The following is a 22,357-nucleotide window of genomic DNA, read 5'->3' as shown; positions in this document are numbered from 1 at the left end:
AAATTGCATATAGTATCAATAATATCATACCAACCTTTCATCAAGTAAAATAAATGAACTACCTCAATAAGGGTGTTTTTCACAGCGTATGTAAAAAATAAAATAAACAACAGAATCAGTCATTGAATCTATGACTTTTTTTCCATGGTTTTGTCTTTCATCCAAAACTAATATTTGACCTTAATTTCCCCCAACGAGGTCAAGAACTACTTGCACCTGGTAGGAATCTAAGGTTCTATTATCTTATGATGGATCTTCAGCTCCAAACAATATGTTATCGTGTTGTTGTCATTACACATAGAAACTGTAAGTGGCATTAGAGTCTTGGGGGGGGGGGCCTGGAAGGGAAGAAACTGTACCATTTCGTACAAATATTAAAGGCAGTGGACACTATTGATATAATTACTCAAAATAGTTATTATTATTATAATACCTTACTTGGTAACCGCAAGGGGGAACTGTTGATAGTATACAACATTGTGAGAAACGGCTCCCTCTGAAGTGACGTAGTTATCGAGAAAGAAGTTATTTTCCACGAATTTAATTTCGAGACCCCATAATTAGATTTTGAAATCTGAAATCAAGCATCTGAAAAGCACACAACTTTGTGTGACCAGGGTGCTTTTTCTTTCATAGTTTAGTTATCTCGCAACTTCGACGACCACTTGAGCTCAATTTTTCACAGGTTGGTATTTTATGCAACATCGAGCGAGAAGACTGGTCTTTGACAGTTACCAATAGTGCCTAGTGTTTTTAACAGTATAATGATGACGTCACTTTAGGTCAGCTATTTTATATACGCAATTATTGTTTTATCCTTCTAGCTATTGACAAAACGTAGTTATGTGTACATTGTCAGTGCTACAAAATGGCAAAAATTTACTAAAATTAAGAGTTTCCAAAATTGGCCATATGAAAACATGAATCAATATAATGTTTGCAATTTTACGAACGTAACAATATTGATTGCTGTAGCTGTTTGTTTAGTCTATAGCTTGAGACAAGACTGTGCATAGACACGGCAGGTTGATCGATAAAAACATGAACATAACCAAAAACAAACATAACTTGTTATTCTTGTTAAATCATACCGTCAAAATCTAATAGTAATGACATTATGAAAGCATAAGGAAACACCCACAAGCTTTCGTAATGAAAACAAAATAAGAGCAGGCTAGGCACACCCTAAAAAAAAACCAACACCCTATACAAAAAATAAAAATAAAAATACAACCACCAATGAGTCTTTAAAGCCATTGGACACTTTCTGAACAGAACAGAAATTAAACGTTCACAGATTTACAGAAGGTAATGGTGAGAGACTTCCCTTGAAATATTATTCCATGAAATGCTTTTCTTTTTGAGAAAACATAACAAAAATTATCAATTCTCGATATCGAGAATAACGGATTTATTTTTAATACGCGGAAACAAGTGTGGGTTTTCCCGTTAATTTCTCCCGACTCTGATGACCGATTGAGGTTAAATGCTCACAGGTTTGTTATTTTAAACACAAGTTGTGATACACGAAGTGTGGGCCTTTGGACAATACTGTTTACCGATGTTGTGCGATTGCTTCAAAGTATAAAAAGTATTGTTATAGTATCATTAAAATTAGGAAATAAAAACATTTAGCCTGAAAACTGAAACTGGACTGATATGCACCATTGCTGTCCGCCAGACCCTACCACTTCGTACAGCTCTTTACGCTACCTGTTTATAATACGAGATTAAGGGCGGCTATCAATATTTTGCACATTTATTGCCCAATCTTTATTAAGCCTAAGTGCCTTAGTCAAATTAGTTGTCACTTTTGTTTTATTGACAGGCATAACGGTGAGTGTAAACAACTCCTTGGAAATGGTCATGGGTCGATCATCTAATTAGGATAATGCGTCTTAGAACAATGAGCTTGGTGTTCAAACGCTAACAGGAGAAACAGTCTTAAGACCTTCGAGAAGGTAATGATATTGCTATCAGAATAGCCATCAGAATTAGGTCTCATAATTCAAACTTAGTCCGTCATCTTTCAGGAATTCTGTATGTTACACCCCCAGGAGCGTCACTGAGTGACGGACATGTGCGCGATAAAAGAAGCCACAATTTTAATTATTATTATTCAAAAGAAGATAAGTATTCTTCTATAAAATGAGGTCCTGAAGAAGCTGAAGACAATGCCAAGACGGGAAATAATCTTCGCTGACAAGTACTATCTTAGAGAAGCTGTGGATATTGCCCTTCATCACGGTGTGGTCATCTTGGTTTTTCTCCATCCCAATTCATTGTAACCAAACTGAGGCTGGATGAAATAATAGTCTGGTGCCATGCGCAATGAGTGTTAGCGTTCATTACTGTTACTGGAAACAGGGAACATGACTAAGATGGTGATAGCGTGATAAAGGTATATTGCTAAAGAAGATCAGTATTATCTTCTATTAAGATCAGTATTGGATATAGGCAGAGAAGAATTCTTTTCTTTGAAATGTACTATTCTTGAAGAAACTGAAGATATTTATAAGAACAGCAACAGTCTTATAGTTGAGATGTCTTATTCTATAAAAAGCTAATGATAATGTTAAGAAGAGGCACACTCTTCATTTAGATGAAGCCTATCATTCTTAGAGAAGCTGAAGGTGCTGGGATTAGAAACAGTCTTAGTTGATAGGTTCTCTTGAAGAAGCTGAAGACAACGTTAAGAAGAGAAACAGTCTTAAAGTTGAGATGCCCTATTCTATAAAAAGCTTAAGAAGTTAAAAGACACATTCTTCCTTGAGATGTAGCCTACCGATTCTAGAGAAGCTCAGGATGCTAAGATGAGGAACAGTCTTAGTTGTGGATAGGCACATTTGAAAAACTACAGATAATGCCTAGAAGAGACACATTCTTCCTTGAGATGTAGCCCACCATTCTTAGAGAAGCTCAGGATGCTAAGATGGAGAACAGTCTTAACACTGTTGATATGATGACAGGTTCTGTTGAAGAAGCTGAAGATAATGTTAAGAAGAGAAAGAGTGTTGTAGTTGAGATGTCCTATTCTATGAAAAGCTAAGGATAAATGTTAAGAGACACATTCTTCCTTGAGATGTAGCCTACCATTCTTAAAGAAGCTCATGATGCTAAGATGAGGAACAGTCTTAACAATGTTGATATGGTGATAGGTTCTCTTGAAGAGGCTGAAGATAATGTTGATAATAGAAACAGTCGTATAGTTGAGATGTTCTATTCTATAAAAAGCTTAGGATAATGTTAATAGACACATTCTTCTTTGAGATGTAGCCTACCGGTCTTAGAGAAGCTGAGGATGTTAAGATGACGAACAGTCTTAACACTGTTGATATGGTGACAGGTTCCCTCGAATAAGCTGAAGATAATGTTAAGAAGAGAAACAGTCTTATAGTTGAGATATCTATTCTTTGAAAAGGGGAAGATAATGCTAAGGAAGAGACACATTCTTCCCTGAGATGCAGCCTACCATTCTTAGAGAAGCTCAGGATGTTAAGATGGGGAACAGTCTTAAACACTGTTGATATAATGACAGGTTCTTTTGAAGAAGCTGAAGATAATGTTAAGAAGAGAAAGAGTATTGTAGTTGAGATGTCCTATTCTATGAAAAGCTAAGGATAATGTTAAGAGACACATTCTTCCTTGAGATGTAGCCTACCATTCTTAAAGAAGCTCATGATGCTAATATGAGGAACAGTCTTAACAATGTTGATATGGTGATAGGTTCTCTTGAAGAGGCTGAAGATAATGTTAATAATAGAAACAGTCGTATAGTTGAGATGTTCTATTCTATAAAAAGCTTAGGATAATGTTAATAGACACATTCTTCTTTGAGATGTTATAGCCTACCAGTCTTAGAGAAGCGCAGGATGCTAAGATGAGGAACAGTCTAAGTTGTGGATAGGTACTTTTGACGAAGCTGAAGATAATGTTAAGAAGAGAAACCGCCTTATGAAAAGCTAAGGATAATGCTTAGAAGAGACTGTTTCTAATCTTCCTTGAGATGTAGCCTACCATTCTTAGAGAAGCTGAGGATGTTAAGATGACGAGCAGTCTTAACACTGTTGATATGATGACAGGTTCCATTGAATAATCTGTAGATAGTGTTAAGAAGAGAAACAGTCTTATAGTTGAGATGTTCTATTCTATGAAAAGGGGAAGATAATGCTAAGAAAGAGACACATTCTTCCCTGAGATGCAGCTTACCATTCTTAGAGAAGCTCAGAATGTTAAGATTGGAAACAGTCTTAGTTGATAGATACTCCTGAAAAAGCTCTGAATAATGCTAAGAGAAGCCGTGTAAGTTGAGAGGTACTATAGATGCTGAAGACAATGTTAAACAGTCAAACTTAAAATTCAGAACAATTAAATTGCCATGACAAGTATTTTTGAAAAGACCTTCAAGATGCAAGATACTTGCCTAGGATTTGAGTAGCAGTGAAAATACCTTATTGGATCACGACCATAAAAATGGAGACAACAGACATTTAACCCAGAGACCACATAATTTACTCGGGAACTGACTGTATAGTGTTTGGAAAAGAGTATATAGTATCCCAAATCGATAACAAGCCAGCCAAGTGTCTGATTATGTTGGTATAGCATACAAGTAGAGTCACGAGTCTGCCGGAACTTATGGGTTTCTGCGTCAAACTGTTTTGGCGGGTAATTCATGACTTAACCGTGTACGTGTCGGCGTCATAGTTGCATTTGGAGATGCCGCCCGCCTCATACTCCCTCCCACCTACGCCATCGTACCACCTCTTAAATCTACAAGCTCGTAGATGACCGCTCCATAGATCGTAAACGTTGCACTCATAACACGCTGAGTGGGTCTAGCTAACTGTCACTACTCGACGTTGAAACCCTTCACTGTGAGAGTCTGGTGTACGGTACTATCTTACAGGTGTTCAGTGGGCATAATATGCGGACATGATTACAACGTGTACGGTCGAGTACAACAAGTGATGAGCATTTTCCCGCGGTTTTAACGTCTCCATGTAGTAGAACTTAACAAAAGTGGTGAGTTTAAAAGCAGTTTTTATGTTTGATTTCACGTCTGGATTTTCTTGTAATTTTTAATTATCTTGCCACATATTGCCTTAATTACAATATGTAACTGCAAATGTTAGCGTAATGTGAATTATTTGAAGGGAACATTTTGAGACAACTTTGAAGAGACAGAATATTTGGAATGATTATTCATGAGCCAGTTAAAGGGACACGTTGCCTTGGATCAGTCGGGTTGGTCTTTGAAAAGCGTCCTGTAACCGTTTGATATAAAATCGATATGGTTAGAAAGCTGTTGTAAAAGTAGAATACAATGATCTACACAAATATGCCTCGAAATTGCGTGGTTTTCGTTTTACCTCGTCGACAAACACGGTCGGCCATTTATGTGAGTCAAAACTTTAACTCCCATAAATGGCCGACCGTGTTAGTTCGCGACGTAAAATGAAAACCGTGCAATTTTGAGTGATACTTGTGTGGATCATTATATTCTACTTTTAAAACATCTTTCTAACCATATGCATTTCATAACAAACGGTTTCAAACGCTTTTCATAGACCAACTCGTCCGATCCAAGGCAACGTGTTCCTTTAAAGGCAGTGGACACTATTGGTAATTACTCAAAATAATTATTAACATAAACCTTACTTGGCAACGAGTAACGGGGAGCTGTTGACAGTATAAAACATTGTGAGAAACGGTTCCCTCTGAAGTGAAGTAGTTTTCGAGAAATAAGTAATTTTCCACGAATTTGGTTTCGAGACCTCAGATTTAGAAGTTGAGGTATCGATATCAAGCATCTGAAAGCACACAACTTGTTGTGACAATTTTTTTTTTCATTCATATCTCGCAACTTTGACGACCGATTGAGCTCAAACTTTCACAGGTTTGTTATTTTATGCATATGTTGAGATACACAAATTGGGAAGACTGGTCTTTGGCATATACCAATAGTGTCAAGTGTCTTTAAAGAGACGGACTATTTGGACTAATTATTCATGAGCCAGTTTAGACTTCGGTAGATAGGTAACTCCAAACGGAGTAATATTAAATCAATCGTGCAAATTAGCTTGGAACCAGAACTCGGAAAAGGGAAATTTATACATAAACTTTCTCCTCTGGATAGACTTTGATATTAAATTTGCGACACGCTGTTTCAACATTGATTTGAAGTAAGTGGTCCAGTTCAATAAAAATATATATAAGACACGGAAACTACTCTAGTTAAAAACTTGAGATGGTATTGGTAACAAAAAGAAGATAAATCAATCCCGATAAATATAACATGACTTCTTCTTTTACCTTTTTGAAATGTTATACCGCAACCGGTGGTATCTTTACGATATGAGTTTGCATATTTTGTAGTCAACAAAACGTCTGTAAATTAATCCGAAGAAAATGTGACTTTGTCAGAATAAAGACTTCACACAACTTGACAATTTTGACATTTCTATTCGCTATTCGTTGTTCCAACTCATTAAAATGTTCACAAACACAATTTGTTATCACTAATAATGTTACGGTTACATCACGTGCACGCGCGTTACAGCTATATTGTTCACCTTCGTACAGTGTAATGAAATAACTGCATTGGGAGTCGTCATTGTAATAAAAAAACTTCACGTTAGTTAATGAGTTTGGATTTAAATCAAAATTGTTTGGCATTGAAAGTACATTATGTATATTAAAGAGATGGCTTGTATGTTAAACACAACAAGATGTTAATGTTTGGTAACTTACAACAGTCTCCTGACGATGACTAGAGCAAGCTAGTCGAAACGTTGAGACCAACCCAAGAACTGACTCCGCGGCAGTACAGTTAATTACGATCCTACAAGCTAAAGTAGTAGTCCCAGCCTATTCCTACACCATCCGCCCGGGTAATAATTAAAAAGCAGGACAGTACTTTTCAGAACTGAGAAGTCTCCCGAACACCCGAACAATTTACTCCGCGGTAGTAGAATTAAGCAAGACAGTTCTCTAAAGAACAAACTCCACCTGGCAAGTAGATACACATGGTGTTACCGCAAACCAAAGATGGTGATACCTCACCATTACTGCCTCAAATGCTATAAACTCACAAAATGATTTGAAAATGGACACCTATACAAAATAACGAATTCAGCTGATGATAGTCGCTGCAAAAATGTTACATTTCACGGGAAAACCTTTTACTAGTAGGTTTCAAAACATCAAGTAATAAACCACAAGGGAAACAGTCTTACATTTTTAGCTAATTTGAGGTTAGACACAGAAACAAACTAGCAGCAGGATTTGAAACTGCAACCTCCGGATTAACAAACAGGCTAGCGCTATATACCGAACAAAGGTATGTAATGACTTTCTCTAAATGAGTTGGAGTGGTTCTGAAAAGAACCGTTAGTTTCCAAGTTTCGATCAGTATGCTCTGATCGACTTCTGGAGAACGACCAGAGCATACTGATCGAAACGTCGAGTTGAAACCAATGGTTCTCTTCAGAACCACTCCAACTCATTTAGAGATAGTCATTACATGGTGTTACCGCAAAACCTTCCGTATCGTTTTTCCACCGTACAAAGTTTCAAATCCTATACGAACAAAGGTAATGACAAGATACGGATAACACTATCATTTGGGGCTAGATGGACCACTTTAAGTTCCCGATCTATAATCTAAATATGTTGGAATCGAAGCAAAGACTTTTACTAAAACTTAAGTGTTACCAGAAATAAATCTATACCCCTAGTTTCTATAAGCCGTATTGGGCGGATTGCTAACTCTGTTGCATAGAGTTAACGTAAAAAACTCCCATTATTTAAAATCAACCATTGGCAATATTCAAACTTGACCTTAAAATAAAAAATTAATATGGGATCATTTTTCAAATCCATACATTTACCATTTTACTCTTTGAGTTATGCCCATGAAATATAATGATGATATTCTGCAATATTGCTTAAATCGATAGGAAGTCAATTACCCCGTCTCTAAAATTGCACCCTACTCTGATAATTAATAACACAAGAAGGACAACATTAATAGCCCGTTACTGTGGAAACAGAAGGTAGTTGGTAAACAAATTAAGTGGTTTCTAACAGCTCTTTCATTATACCATCGATAATCTCACGAAGGAGCCATTTATTAAAGTTGTTCATAATTATGGTTAAAGGGCCGGATACGTTTTACACATGTCAACAGATTTACATTAAACTTAAACAGTTTGAAGATAATGATAGCAGAAAGCTTTCCTTAAAATAATTGTTGCTGAGGTGCTGTAGTTTTTGAGAAATTAGTGAAACAATGTGTAACGACCATTGTTTTAGTGCCAGTTTCAGCATGTTAAAACGTATTAACCTGTTATGGTATTTAAACAATAGCCTACCACAACTGGTTAATACGTTTATATCTGTAAAATAATATTCGTCTCACTGACAGACTTAGACGAAAATTATTTTCGTGACATTCATTTACTCATTTCTCAAAACCTTCAGCACCCAAGCAAGTAACATATAAGTGAAGCTTTCTATGATCATTATCTTCAAATGAGTAAAGTTAGACCTAATGTAAATCCGGGGACATTATGTTTTGTGTTAAAAAAAGTACAAAATTCCTTTAAGGCAACCGAGTTCATTTAACAATGAACTTTTCTTTTGAGACGCAATAATCTAGGTACAAAGACACACACACAGTTGTCACAAAGGAGAATCTGGTCATCTCTGGCAAAAGGAGAATAATACGATATAAAAAAATAATGAAAAATGTCAATCCATATTTCGGAATAAACAGAATTTCATCGGCAAAGTTCTACATCCATTGACAAGTAAGAATCGAGAACTCTTGTCATCGAAGATCAAAAGATCATCTGCCGATATAGTTCTCTTACTTTGACACGAATCGTGTATTTTGCCTTGAGGAAATACATTGTTCATTCATACTAATCCCACACAACCAACTTTTCTTTTAAATCAAGTTGATATTATATATTTTTTATGTTCATACATATTTAAAAAATAATCCTGTGGTATGTTCATAAGCCGATTACTGATTGTTTAGATTTTAAAAACGGAGCATAAAGCTATTGGTTTTTAGCTATGTATATTTCATAATTCTATATCATATTATCTTCTTGCCCCCTTTTTTTTTTTTCCCCGTTAATTATTAAGTTGTTTTACCCTTTATTTGGGACATTGGGGAATTGTGTTCTACTATTCGGAATTTGAATTGTATCTGGCGGTTTGGACTGGTGTTTATTCCGAAAACAAACAGTGGATTTTCCTTTTTTTTAATATCCGTTTTTAAACGTCATGAGAACTTTTAAAAACACGTGGAAATTAATTCGACAGAAACCTTTTCAAATCAGGTAGAAATATTAAATTACAGATTGGAAACGCCCATAAAAATACATGACTCGCACAATCAAGATTTGTTTTTGTAGAGAAATGTCAAACAGGTGGTCGGAATAAACGCGATTGAACCGAAATAAAGACATCTGTCGTAATTTGGTTGGTTTGAAATCTTGTGGCTTATAAAGGGTGAGGGAAATGGGATCTTATGTGGGGTCCCCTATAGTGAGTTGTGCTTCAAGGGGAGATTACAGTACCGTCTCGCCTCGGATTCAAAGGGAGTAATTGAAATGGATTCCTAGCGACTAGGGATTAGATAAGATACCTGCTTTTGTGTTCTTTGTTAGCGATGCTTTTTGGAGTCAATGGCCAAAGGCAATGCTTTATAACGATCATCATCATCCAAAAATGGTCCACAAAAATACTTCAAGTTTTCTGTTCATTAAAATCAAGAGTTATTATCGTTCATTTGTGCTTGTGGATGCTAACTTTTATTTATTCAAAAATGGTGTTTTGAACGGGCTGGAGGAAAGCCGTATAATTAACACGATGCCTTCAACACAGCATGGCGCTTAATGTTCTAGACCACACCGGCTCTTTTCAGACCCAACACTCCAACAAAAGAGATTTACACATGGTTGTACCCGCAAGTCGACTATTTATTTATAGTTTCTTCCTTAATATTGTAGATTTGGTTTGCGGTAACACCATGTGTGTATCTACTTGCCAGGTATAGAGTTTGTTCTTAGAGAACTGTCTTGCTTTATTCTACTGCCGCGGAGTAGATAATCGGAGGTTCGGGAGACTTCTTAGTTCTGAAAAGAACTACCCTGCTTTTTAACTATTACCAGCGCGTATGGTATAGAAAATAGACTGGACTACCTACTACTTATAGGATCGTAATCAACTGTACTACCGAGGAGTCAGTTCTGAATTGGTCTTCCTTAACCTTGTAGGTGTATGATTTAACATGATTGGTATATTTTGGTGTTAAGAAATATCAAGGCGATGGGGGTTAGATTTTAATTTCTTGAACTATATCCGGCACTCTCAAATAGTTGTTTTTCCCCTCAAAATTGATTACCACTGGTCATTTTGTTTGACCACTGGTCATTTAAGTATATTCGGTTCTACTGCCATGTGGGAATAAAACAACGCCAACAACCAAACTATGGTTTCAGCTGAAATGATTGTTCAATTTATAATAATAACATAAATACATTTATAAAATAACCTTTTCAAATTAAGTTGGTTTTCCTCCTTATAGACAACCAACAACAAAAGCAACTTTAATACTGACAGGAACTTCACCCTAAGGAGCTCTACTTCATTATATCTATTAGGATTTGAGGCATTGCATGGTGAGGTATCAAATGTATATTTACCGCAAACTATACATTCATTACATCTGTTTATACCAATACAGTATTGCTATGTATTACTCAAGTCATTCAAACCTCCACGTGTAGATTTATTTGTCCTTAAAGGCAGTGGACACTATTGGTAAATGTCTAATACAAGTCTTCTCACTTAGTGTATCTCAGCATATGCACAAATTGGTCCCTAAGTGACCCTATCCACAAGTGGGGCTCTTGGGGCTGGCCCGAGGTGCACTGACGTCACCACGGGAAGGCTCACGTGGTGACGTGTCTGGGTTTTTTTCCTGGTTCGAGGACGTTCGTCCTGGAAAAAAATCAAATACGCCACACCGGGGTCGACCCAGGGAAGCTAAACGAACGCACCCAATATCAACCTCTCTCCATTACTCGTTACTAAGTTAGGTTTTATGCTAATTATTATTTTGAGCAATTACCAATAGTGTCCACTGCCTTTAAGGCTCTTTGGATCCACTCATGTTAAATCCACCCACGCTGATAAAGTGCAATATAGTCAAAGTTCATTATTTAAGATTGAAATAATTGAGTTGTACACAATTTTCCATTGTAGAATTTGAACTTTGCAGAAATACTTTCCTTCAGTATTCAACAGAGTGCATGGGTTTGAGGGTCGTGTGCCCTTAACCACGATGCTTCGTCCTTCGGATGGGACGTAAAGCCGTTGGTCCCGTGTGTTGTGTAACGCACGAAAAAGAACCCAGTGCACTTATGGTAAAGAAAAAGGGTTCACCCTGGTTTTCCTGGTCTGATCGGCAGTAAATTGCGCCACCGCATCTTCTTAAAACATTACATGTTGCTATCTAAGGATTAAGTCTCATAATTAAAAAACGTAGTCCCACATCTTGCAGGAAATACTCTCTGACGCTGTAACATATTATGTTACAGCGTCAGGAGCGTCACTGAGTGTCACTGAGTATGCGCGCTATATAAGAAGCCACTGTTATTATTATTATTATTATTAATATTATTTCGAAAATTAACAGTACTTTTATTTGTATTTTATTGGGAAAAAATGGAAGGGGGAACATGATTCAATTTCTTGTAAGACGTCCTCATTTTGGGACCAGTTATCGAAATCGGTTCTGGATCCAGACTAACCCGCCAATACAACCCAATAAGGCCAATACAAGAATAAGAACACAGAATAGAATGTTCACCACTCACATAATAATAATTAACCAGGTAATAGTCTTATATAGCGCATTTCATAACTGAAAGAATTACCAATGCGCTTTATAAAAAAAAAAAAAAAATAAAAAAAAGAGCGACAAATTTACAAACAATACATTTACATAAAATGAAAAAAAGAAATTAATGAACCGATTGTCAGAAGCCTCATATAGGATCCAAAGAAGACAAAGTAGTTCGAAACAGATGTTTCGTAATCTGCGAGGTCCCATGACTACAAATCCACAAGTAAAATACAACTAATTTGATAACAAGTTATTCAGTTCTGTCAAAACATGGCCTTTATTGTGTCACGAACCAGACCAAAAGATAAACAATTTTTCTCCTCGTGACCAAGGAATGGACACAGCTGGAAACGAAAAAAAAAAAAATTGAAAATAAAAACACATTTGCACACAAAAAACACACGACAACAATAAACAAACAACAACCGCTATAAGGAAGTCAAACTTTCAAAGTTTTTTACAACACTAAATTGTGCATTTACACTATCAAACAAAACAATTCCATTTAAAGATTTCTACAAGTTCGTGGGTTGAACTTAACGTCATAAAATAACAAGCCTGTGAACATTTGGACTCAGTTGGCGATTGAAGTTGCAAGAAAATGATGACAGATGTTGTACAAAATAGTGTGCTTTTAGATAGAAATAGGCCAGAAGTCTGTTATTTTTTGAGTGAGAAATCACCTCTCTCTCAAAAACCACGTCACTTCAGAGGGAGTCGTTTCTCACAATGTTTTATACTATCAACCTCTCCCCATTACTCGTTACCAAGTAAGGTTTTATGCTTATTATTTTTAATTAAAAAACGTACACAATGCCTTTAAAGGCAGTGGACACTATTGGTAATTGCTCAAAATAATTGTTATCATAAAACCTTTCTTGGTGACGAGTAATGGGGAGAGGTTGATAGTATAAAACATTGTGAGAAACGGCTCCCTCTGAAGTGCCATAGTTTTCGAGACAGAAGAAAGTTTCCACGAATTTGATTTCGAGACCTCAGATTTAGAACTTGAGGTCTCGAAATCAACCATCTAAACGTACACAACTTCCGTGTGACAAGGGTGTTTTTTTCTTTCATTATTATCTCGCACGTTCGATGACCGATTGAGCTCAAATTTTCACAGGTTTGTTATTTTATGCATATGTTGAGATACACCAAATGTGAAGGCTAGTCTTTGACAATTACCAATAGTGTCCACTGCCTTTAAATATTTCTAAAAGTTCGTGCGTTAAACTTGTCGTCAGATTTTTTTCAGATGTGGTGATGTATGACACAACCTAGCATCAGTTCTTTAGTAATAGCGATATCAATGATTTCGAGCAACTCAGGACAACACTGGATTGAACATCGTGGCCAAGTGTTTAGACTGCAGGACTTGCAATCACATGGGTTCGAATCCACCAGCTAACCGTTGATTTTACAATGACTAGATTAGTATTGTCGCCTAGTTACTGAATCACAATTTCAGAATTTGTGTAATTCATAATCATAGACGTTAAACCAATGTTTGTACGAGAGAGATTGGTTGTTGCCAGCTTGGTGTTTATATCCCCTTGTGAGAGTTTGCCGAGTTCCCTTGATGGGAAGATCATCTAATAAAACAAAAACAACAACAAACAAACATTTTCTGTAACCCGAGCAATAAGATCATTGCAGTCAATAATCCCAAACAATAAACATAGTTCTAACGATACATACAGCAGACGAATGTCTCAATCTTTGGGTTGTGTGCCCAAAGCATGAAACATTGGTAAATTTTCTGGTCAATGTCAAACCTGAATTATTTGATAATCTGACGTCCTTGATGTTCAATAAAACACCAGGCCTAAGTGCCATCACACTACGCTACTGACACAAAAAAGAGTGTTTCCTTTAATCGACGGTGGGGTTGTGGGATGGTAAATTCAGTGACAGATATAAATACATAGATTGTGTAACACCGCGATCATAATCTTCTTACTTATAATGTTATTTCAACCATCACATTGTGTGCCGGCAATAATGCGTATTTGATTGGATTTGTAATTTTGTGTGAGTACATGTTGGCTGTTAGGCACGCCTTTAACAGTGTAACTAGAAAGCCAGTTTTCATCAGGCTATTAAGCGGTTCATTTATTTATTTCATAATTCCTTCTATAAACAATGCGAATTCTAAGTGGTCATTGCATTATGTATGATAAACCGCACATGGTTAAAATTGCAACTATATTATGTGAAACACGTTAAAGGTATATTGGCGCATAAGTGGATGCGTTCGATTAGCTTCCCTGGGTCTACCCCGCGGTGCTCACTCGGGAGAGCCTCGGGCGAGCCCCTGACAAGAGCTAATCGAACGATCACTCACCCTCTTGTGGTGACGTCATGCACCTCAGGCCAGCCCCAAGTGACCCGTTCCACAAGCAGGGCACTTTGGGGTTGACCCGGTGAGCCCTTGGAATGACGTCAAAGCTACTTGAACGTACCGGGGGCAGATCAGGGTCGACCCAGGGATGCTAATCAAAGGCACACATAATTAGCTTGCGGTTCTGGCCTTTGGTTTTCGAAGACACGAATGTAATTGTTTTGTTTTGAGAGTGTTGCTCTTTAATTTGAAGGTTGATATGGGATTGAAAAGGCATCGTAAACATCGCAATATACAAAAGACAACATGACCTTCGCAATGCGATAGATGAAAACAAGGATTGTAGTTAAACGGACGTGGTTTGAAATGCTTTTTAGAGGAGGTTTATTAACAGAATGGTGAAAATGGTGCACTTTATAAATATGCCGTAGAAACACGAGCCTATACGGTTCGATATAAACACGAAGACTCCCGCCAACCAGAGTCAATATAAAATCAGTTTGCCGCCTGAAGTAATCTTCCCTCTCTGCCTTTGTGTTACATGATTTTCTCTCAACTATATCTTACAATTGTACATATCTTCCTGATCGTAAAAGCAAAACTATCCCAATGTTTAAAAACCAAAAAGAGAAATAGTCTTTAAAGCCTCGGTTTGATAAACTAGGTGTGATTGAGAGTTAGGCAGCATGGCTACGTCATGGCTACGTAATTATCATGACACACATGCTCAGGAATCAATAAGCCTTTACTTTAAATTGCCGACCTTCTTCTTAAATGAATTCAGTGGCTTTTTGGTTAAAGTAAATTTCAATTATCCCGATGGTGGCTCAGTGTCAATTAATATCTGCCAGTGATGGTCATTGTGTATTGATGTAATTTCCGATATTATGAAGTTGGTGCAGGCTGTACCGTCACATCGATATAGTTCATTTTAAAGGGAAACGTTGTCTTGGATTGGATGAGTTGGTCTATGAAAAGGGTTTGAAACCGTTTGGTATGAATGCATAATTATGGTGAGAAAGATATTTTAAAAGTAGAATGCCTCGAAATTGCGTGGTTTTCCTTTATACTTTGCGGAATAACATTTGACCATTTTTGTAGTCAAAAAATTGACTCCACAAACATGACGTATAAGGATCATTATACTCTACTTTTAAAATACCGTTCTAACCATATACGCATTTCATAACAAAGGGTTTCAAACGCTTTTCATAGACAAACTCGCCCGATCCAAGGCAACGTGTCTCTTTAAGAAGTTTTAAAGGGAGACATGATAAAATGCAACCTGATATTAAGACGTGTGTTGTTGGTTAGCCAATCACATTCATGTCACACTTAAACCATAAATCATAGCATCTCTTCAGTCCCTTTTCCCGCCTTTGTGCACCATGAGCCAAGCCCAAAGACAGTGCATAAACAGCATCCAACACAAAATGTACAGAGTCCAAATGTCGATTTCACCAAACTCTTCCTAACTTAGGATTAATACTAGGACTTAGGATGAGTTAAGTTCCGTAACCACCATACACTATGACGCATTGAACCCATCCTAAGGTCGGATGGGTTAATCGTCCTATTTCGAGATAGAATTAATCCTAAAGTTTCAGAAACTTGAAATCGGCTGTTGCGCATTCTCCCGAAGACGATCGAAGCATTATTAAACTGAAGTGTCGTGGCCGAGCGGTTAAGCGCACCGAATTCAAACTCTGGTGTTTCTGATCAGCAGATTGTGGGTTCGAATCCCCAGCCGTGACACTTGTGTCCTTAAGCAAGACACTTAACCATTGCTTCATCCTTGGGATGGGTCGTAAAGCCGTTGGTCCCATGTGTTGTGTAACGCATGTAAAATAACCCAGTGCACTTTTCGAAAGAGAAGGGGTTCGCCCCGGTGTTCCTGGCTGTGGCTGCTGTATGCGCCGTAGCACCTGACCATTATAAGGTGCTAAACAATTGGGTTTCAAAACTCATCACTGCAATTACCTTTCTGTCTGAAAGTTTGTATATACTCCGCGCCTTGAGTACCTTGTTTGGTAGATACGTGCGCTATATAAGACTTCGATATTATTATTATTATTATTATTATTATTATTATTATTATTATTATTATTATTATTATTATTATTATTATTATTATTATTATTATTACTATTATTATTATTATTATTATTATTATTATTATTATTTTTATTATTATTATTAAACTGATCGAAACGTTTAGTTGAGTCGTACCACTGGTCCTTTTCAGAACCAACACGACCCATGAGAGATTTTCACATGGTGATACCGCAAACCTCTCTTGAAATAATTGTACTTCAACAGTTTCTTTTGTTCTTTTTCTATTGTTCTGCAGATTGAATTAACTCATCAGACAGGCACTACCAAAGTTTACGCGAACTTGTGGGTTCAACTAAAGAAACAATAACAATTTACATAATGCATATTCAGGCAATGACGTCTTTCGTTGTCGCTTTCATATTGGTTAGTTTGACTTCGGGGAGTTTCAGCTGGCAAACAACAGATGAGGAAAACTATGACGTCAAGATGGTTGGTTACCCGAACCTATTCCACCACCCTTCTGCACTCGACGTGCCCATAACGTCAGAAGAAGTCGAGGAACTAGACAATCGCATACCGTTACAGCGATTGGCTTTACGTCTACTCGAGGCTAACAAAGAGGGCGCTGCATTTCGACGAGATACCAGGAATCCCCACTACTTTCCAAGTAAACCAACATGTCACGGTAACTCATGTAACCAACGAGGATGGAAACGTAGTCTGGCCCCCACTGGCGGCAATGGTGAGGAGTTTCGAAGGGATCTTCGGCAACGCTATTCCCCGCGTAAACCAACATGCCAGGGTAACACGTGTAACCAAAGAGGATGGAAGCGCAGCTGGGCCACTAAGTAAACAAACTCTTGGTTTTCTAGTTAAACTCTGGAACTTTATTGCGTGTGTTTGGACGGTTTTCATGTTTGACAATTCAGTGCTTTTAAGCAACAAAGCTGCACAAAAAGTATACATTACACTTACAGTGATGGGATTCGGTGTTCAAAATTACGTCACCTCACCTTTAACAATATAGGTTTTACATCTTATTACAATAATGAAACATAAACAGCAGTAGACGGCATGGGATTTGACGTCACACTTCTATACCACAACGTTCCATGTGCCTCTTCTGTGCTTAAATTCAAATTGAGAAAAGAAGAAAACAATATAAAGTACAAGTTAATTTCTATCCTGTGGCACTGGCTAAAGAGCTGAAATAATATAAGTTATTGTCTCGTATTTAAGTTGAATTAATTCAGTAGAAGCCGTTTTGTTTTCTATAAGTCGCTAATTCAATGCACAATTATAGTATGGTATACGGTGGTGCCAATAATGTTTGACATGCTTTAACGGGATCTTGAAAGTAACGATACAGGGTTGAGCGTTGAGACTTAGTTTTAGTAAACAATAGACGTTCAAAAACCTGGTTACTTTATTACAAGGAAAACAATGAAGTAATGCACGAGCAGTCGCCGTAGTAACGCTATTTTGCTAGAGTTTATCTCTCGATACCAAGATGCCTTAAACAAGACAACTAGCTAAACATATTAGAATGAGTCTGGATACTAGACGTCAATTAATAATCCGCCTCATTATGAAAACACATTGCTGTTATCAAGATACAAAGCAGTTCCTCATCTTGGATACGAAGTTGTCAAAGAATGTTCCGTATAATGTTCCCAACTTACCATCAATAAAATTGTTTGAGCATATTATAGCTCTTTGGTTTATTTTAAGAACGTCATAACCAAAGTCAAATAGACTTCAAATTTCTTCATTTGCAGCACACAATAGGCCTATTTATAAATAGCTCAAAAACGTAGTTAATTTTGTTTTGTTTATGATGCTGAATAGGCAAACTCTCTATATATTATCAGTGTATTTATTAAACAGAATGGTATGATAGGCAGTTAACGCAAAGATAACTGCCTATTAACAGAGAGTGGATATTTACAAATTGTCGGCCGAAGGGCATTTGTGCCATGAACAAATGATAATCATGGACTTGCACTTTATGTATATGGATGGAGGAAAGTTAATCACTCTTTTTTTTCAAAAAGGAATTTCCTTTTTTTCCCCAGCAATTAACAGTTCTGTTTTCTCTTAATCAATCATTGTCCTACAGGGCAATAAAGGTTCTGTCAAAACTGCCATCGGATTGATGGTTAATTACATTAATGACATCGCCAATAGTTTGGGGAATTGTGTGTACATTTTAAGCTGATTTAATTCACACTGCAATGGTTATGTGTTTTCTTGCCAACTTTTTGAACGAGTGCAGTAAAACCAGCAGCTTTTGAACAAATTTGTCAACAAGTTTGACGAGTTTTTAACAGACTCTTGCAGAGGTCTGGTTACTTAGGGAGTGTTTTCTTAATGTTCATTGTACAGACATAATATTTCTGATATTTAATGTAAAACGACGCAGGGGAGCACTTTGAGAATGTGACTCCTTGATGTGGGTTGTGTCCTAGACGAACCTCATCAATAGATGATCGAACATAATATTAGTGTTATTCAATTGTAAGTACCACTCACTAAACTCCATACGTTTACTGCCATATCTCGCGTTAGACAATCGGGTAAAACCAGTTTTGACTTTACCTCCGTTTCACATAAACTTGTTCCTTTTATTTGAACAGTGAATTGACACATGTAGAAAATAGCACTCACATAATTTTAGGTTATTTTATTGTCCGTTGATCATTAACAAAGATGTGATGTAATATTTTATTCGGGAAGTTGCATATTAAAAACGAATTATCGAAGACTCGGAGATATTTGTATTTTTCTGTTGTTGTAGCAATTATCAAAAACTAACACGGTCGGCCATTTATGGGAGTCAAACTTTTGACTCCCATAAATGGCCGACCGTGTTAGTCCGCAAAGTAAAAGGAAAACCACGCAATTTCGAGGCAAATTTGTGTGGATCATTCTACTTTTAAAACATCTTTCGTATCATATGCATTTTATAACAAACGGTTTCAAACGCTTTTTAAAGACCAACTCGTCCGATCCAAGGCAACGTGCTCCTTTAATCAGAGATGTGTTTTTTACTCCGGTTTGTTTATGCACTTGAATTGTGCAGAAACAAATGGCCAATCTAAAGTACAGTCAAGTATGGAAAGTACATGCGTGTGAGTGCAAATAAACATATGAAGGTTAAAGGTAGATACTGCTGAATTACTCTAGAACCTCAGAATCGCAAATTACACAAAAGTAGATCCTAAACCCCAGCCGAAAAATAAAACAGATGGGGGAAAGACCGCCAGATTTTCAGAATACTTCATCTGCTTGAAATCAAAGAGAAACTTCATCAACTTTCCGGATATCAATTGCAAATATCCCAGATCCAATCATTAAAGGTAGTGGACACTGTTGGTAATTACTCAAAATAATTTTCAGAATAAAACTTCACTTGGTAACGAGTAATGGGGAGAGGTTGATAGTATACAACATTGTGAGAAACGGCTGCTTCTGAAGTGACGTATAGTTTTCGAGGAAGAAGTAATTTTCCACGAATTTGATTTCGAGACCTCAAGTTTAGAATTTGAGGTCTCGAAATCAAGCATCTGAAAGCACACAAATTCGTGTGACAAGGGTGTTTTTTAAATTTAATTCATATCTCGCAACTTCGACGACCAATTAAGCTCAAATTTTCACAGGTTTGTTATTTTTTGCATTTGTTCAGATACACCGAGTGAGAAAACTGGTCTTTGACAATTACCAATAGTGTCCGCTGTCTTTAAAATATGTTGATAGCCACATCACCAAACACGTTAACTGTAATAAATAGAACCTCCATACCACTATACAGAAGGTTTTTTCAATTCAAAACTAATTTAGTTCCCATTATTTTTCCCTCAGCTTAAATGCAAATACGTCAGCATGTTTCAAGAAACATATTTTGTATCTATCGAGGAGGTTGTTTAGATTAAGCACATGACTTTTTAGCACTTAGTGAAAGAAATTGATTAAGTAATCAAACTGGCTTCGTTCAACCATTACATAGAGCAAGGACCATGGTCAGTGTGGTGGTTGAGTTAGTGTGTTCTCCACACTCAACTCTCCAGTATTCACGTTGCATTGGAAACCCTTAGCCATTAGTTTCAAAACCAAATTCAATTATATGCCGGTTACCAATCTTTTAGTCTGTCCCCTGTAGACATTATACGTGTTATTTAGTCTCAATGGATACAGAGAACCAGACATAAATTGACATTGCTTTCTTCGCAATTTGCGTGCCGTTTTAAGTTAAGTTTCTACTTGAAGCTGAACACAAATCAAATCAAAGGTTCGGAAATAAATTTGAGCAAATGGGAAAAAAAAAACCAAGTCCAACAAAACGAATCCCATCTGCATATAACAGTGTCATACCATTCGTCGTAAAGTGTCTGCTAAAACATAAGTTGACCCATATTTTTCATGCTATCTTATCATTTCTCCTCACTTCTCTCAAGTCTCTTCAGTCTCCCGACGATGACTATAGAGGAAGCTAGTCGAAACGTTGAGACAAATTCAAAAACTGACTCCGCGGTAGTTACAATTAATAACGATCCCAGTATTAGCCAAACAGCAGTCTCAACCGATTTTCAACCTTCCGCCACGGTAGTGGTAAAAAAGCAGGACCGTTCTTTTCAGAACTGAGAAGTCTCCCGAACAATCCGAAAAATCTACTCCGCGGTAGTAGAATATCTAGCAAGACAGTTCCCTTCCCTTGCCCTACCTGGCAAGTCGATACGCACATGGTATTACTACAAACAAAATAATATATAATTTAACCCGTAATAGCCTCCTTTTTGGTGATCACCATCTAACATAGAAGTGCATAATCATGAAGCCAAAATTGTCATCTGAGTTGATATATAGTTCTATTATTATTACTATAATAGTACACTCAGAGGTTTTCTAATATTCACTTGATTAAACTGAATGGCTTGATTGCTCAAGGCAGTCACGCGATCAGATCTACTACACGTCGTCTCACAACATTGATCAAGATTCATGTTTGATAATACCACCATGCCATAAACAATGACTTAAAGGCACTAGACACAATTGGTATCGAGCATGCAGTGGAGAGCTGTTGATAGTATAAAACATTTTGAGAAACGGCTCCCTCTGAAAAAAACGAAGTTTTTGAGAAAGAAGTAATTTCTCACTGATATTGAAATCGAGTTCGAGACCTCAGCTGTGAGGTCTCGAATTCTAGGCATCTGAAAACACACAACTAGTGCGACAAGGGTGTATTTTCTTCTACTATTCTCTCGCCACTTCGACGACCAATTGAGTGTACATTTATACGTATACAGGTGTTAATATTTTATGCATATGTTGAGATACACCGAGTGAAAAGACTGGTCTTTGACAATTACCAAAGGTGTACAAACGGGTACAAAAACAATGGATAAACAAAAGTGGGACAAAAGGAGGTCCATCCACGATGAGGGCGTACACAAGCTTGCGGGTGTGTGTGTGTATACTTCGTTATACCTCTTTGTATAAATCTATGTTAATTTTGGTTTTTACCCATACACCGATGTGTGTTAGCACTGTATACTCAGTACTTTCCCGAGTCCTGAGAACAGATATCACAGGCATGTTACTCGGGTGGGATTCGAACCCACGACCCTTGCAATTCTAGAGCAGTGTCTTACCAACTAGACTACCGCGATTGCCCGGTAGCTAGAGGCAGTTCGAATCCTATGTTTTGGCAGCGGGTACCGCAACGATATTTTTCACAGTACTCGGGGAAGTACTGAGTATACAGTGCTAACACACATCGGTGTATTGGTAAAAACCAAAACTAATATTCTTTATCCCCGATGCAAATTTAACATCTCTTATATATCTATGGTTGAACATTATCTTGTAATCCAACCTTTAACCTAAAACCCTACCTCGAACCCCAAACCTCAAACCGTGCATGGAACTCAAACACAACCTCGAACCCCAAACCTCAAACCGTACATGGAACCCAAACCCTTCCACGAACCCCAAACCTCAAACCGTACATGGAACCAAAAACCTATACCTCGAAC

The 22,357-nt window shown here is 37.2% G+C and overlaps 1 protein-coding gene across 1 annotated transcript; it reads left to right on the top strand.

Moving 5' to 3' along the window:
- Positions 1-4,596: 4,596 nt before the first annotated feature.
- LOC117303475 lies at positions 4,597-19,089 on the top strand. The gene is made up of 2 exons (XM_033787694.1): positions 4,597-5,025; positions 16,618-19,089. The coding sequence occupies exon 2, from the start codon at positions 16,701-16,703 to the stop codon at positions 17,172-17,174; it is 474 nt and encodes a 157-aa protein (XP_033643585.1). The 5' UTR covers positions 4,597-5,025; positions 16,618-16,700; the 3' UTR covers positions 17,175-19,089.
- The last annotated feature ends 3,268 nt before the right edge of the window (positions 19,090-22,357 follow it).

Source organism: Asterias rubens, chromosome 19, assembly GCF_902459465.1.
Source record: "Asterias rubens chromosome 19, eAstRub1.3, whole genome shotgun sequence".
NCBI classification, from domain to species: domain Eukaryota; kingdom Metazoa; phylum Echinodermata; class Asteroidea; order Forcipulatida; family Asteriidae; genus Asterias; species Asterias rubens.
Note: the sequence above shows the minus strand (reverse complement) of the source record. Positions and strands in the feature narration are given on the sequence as shown.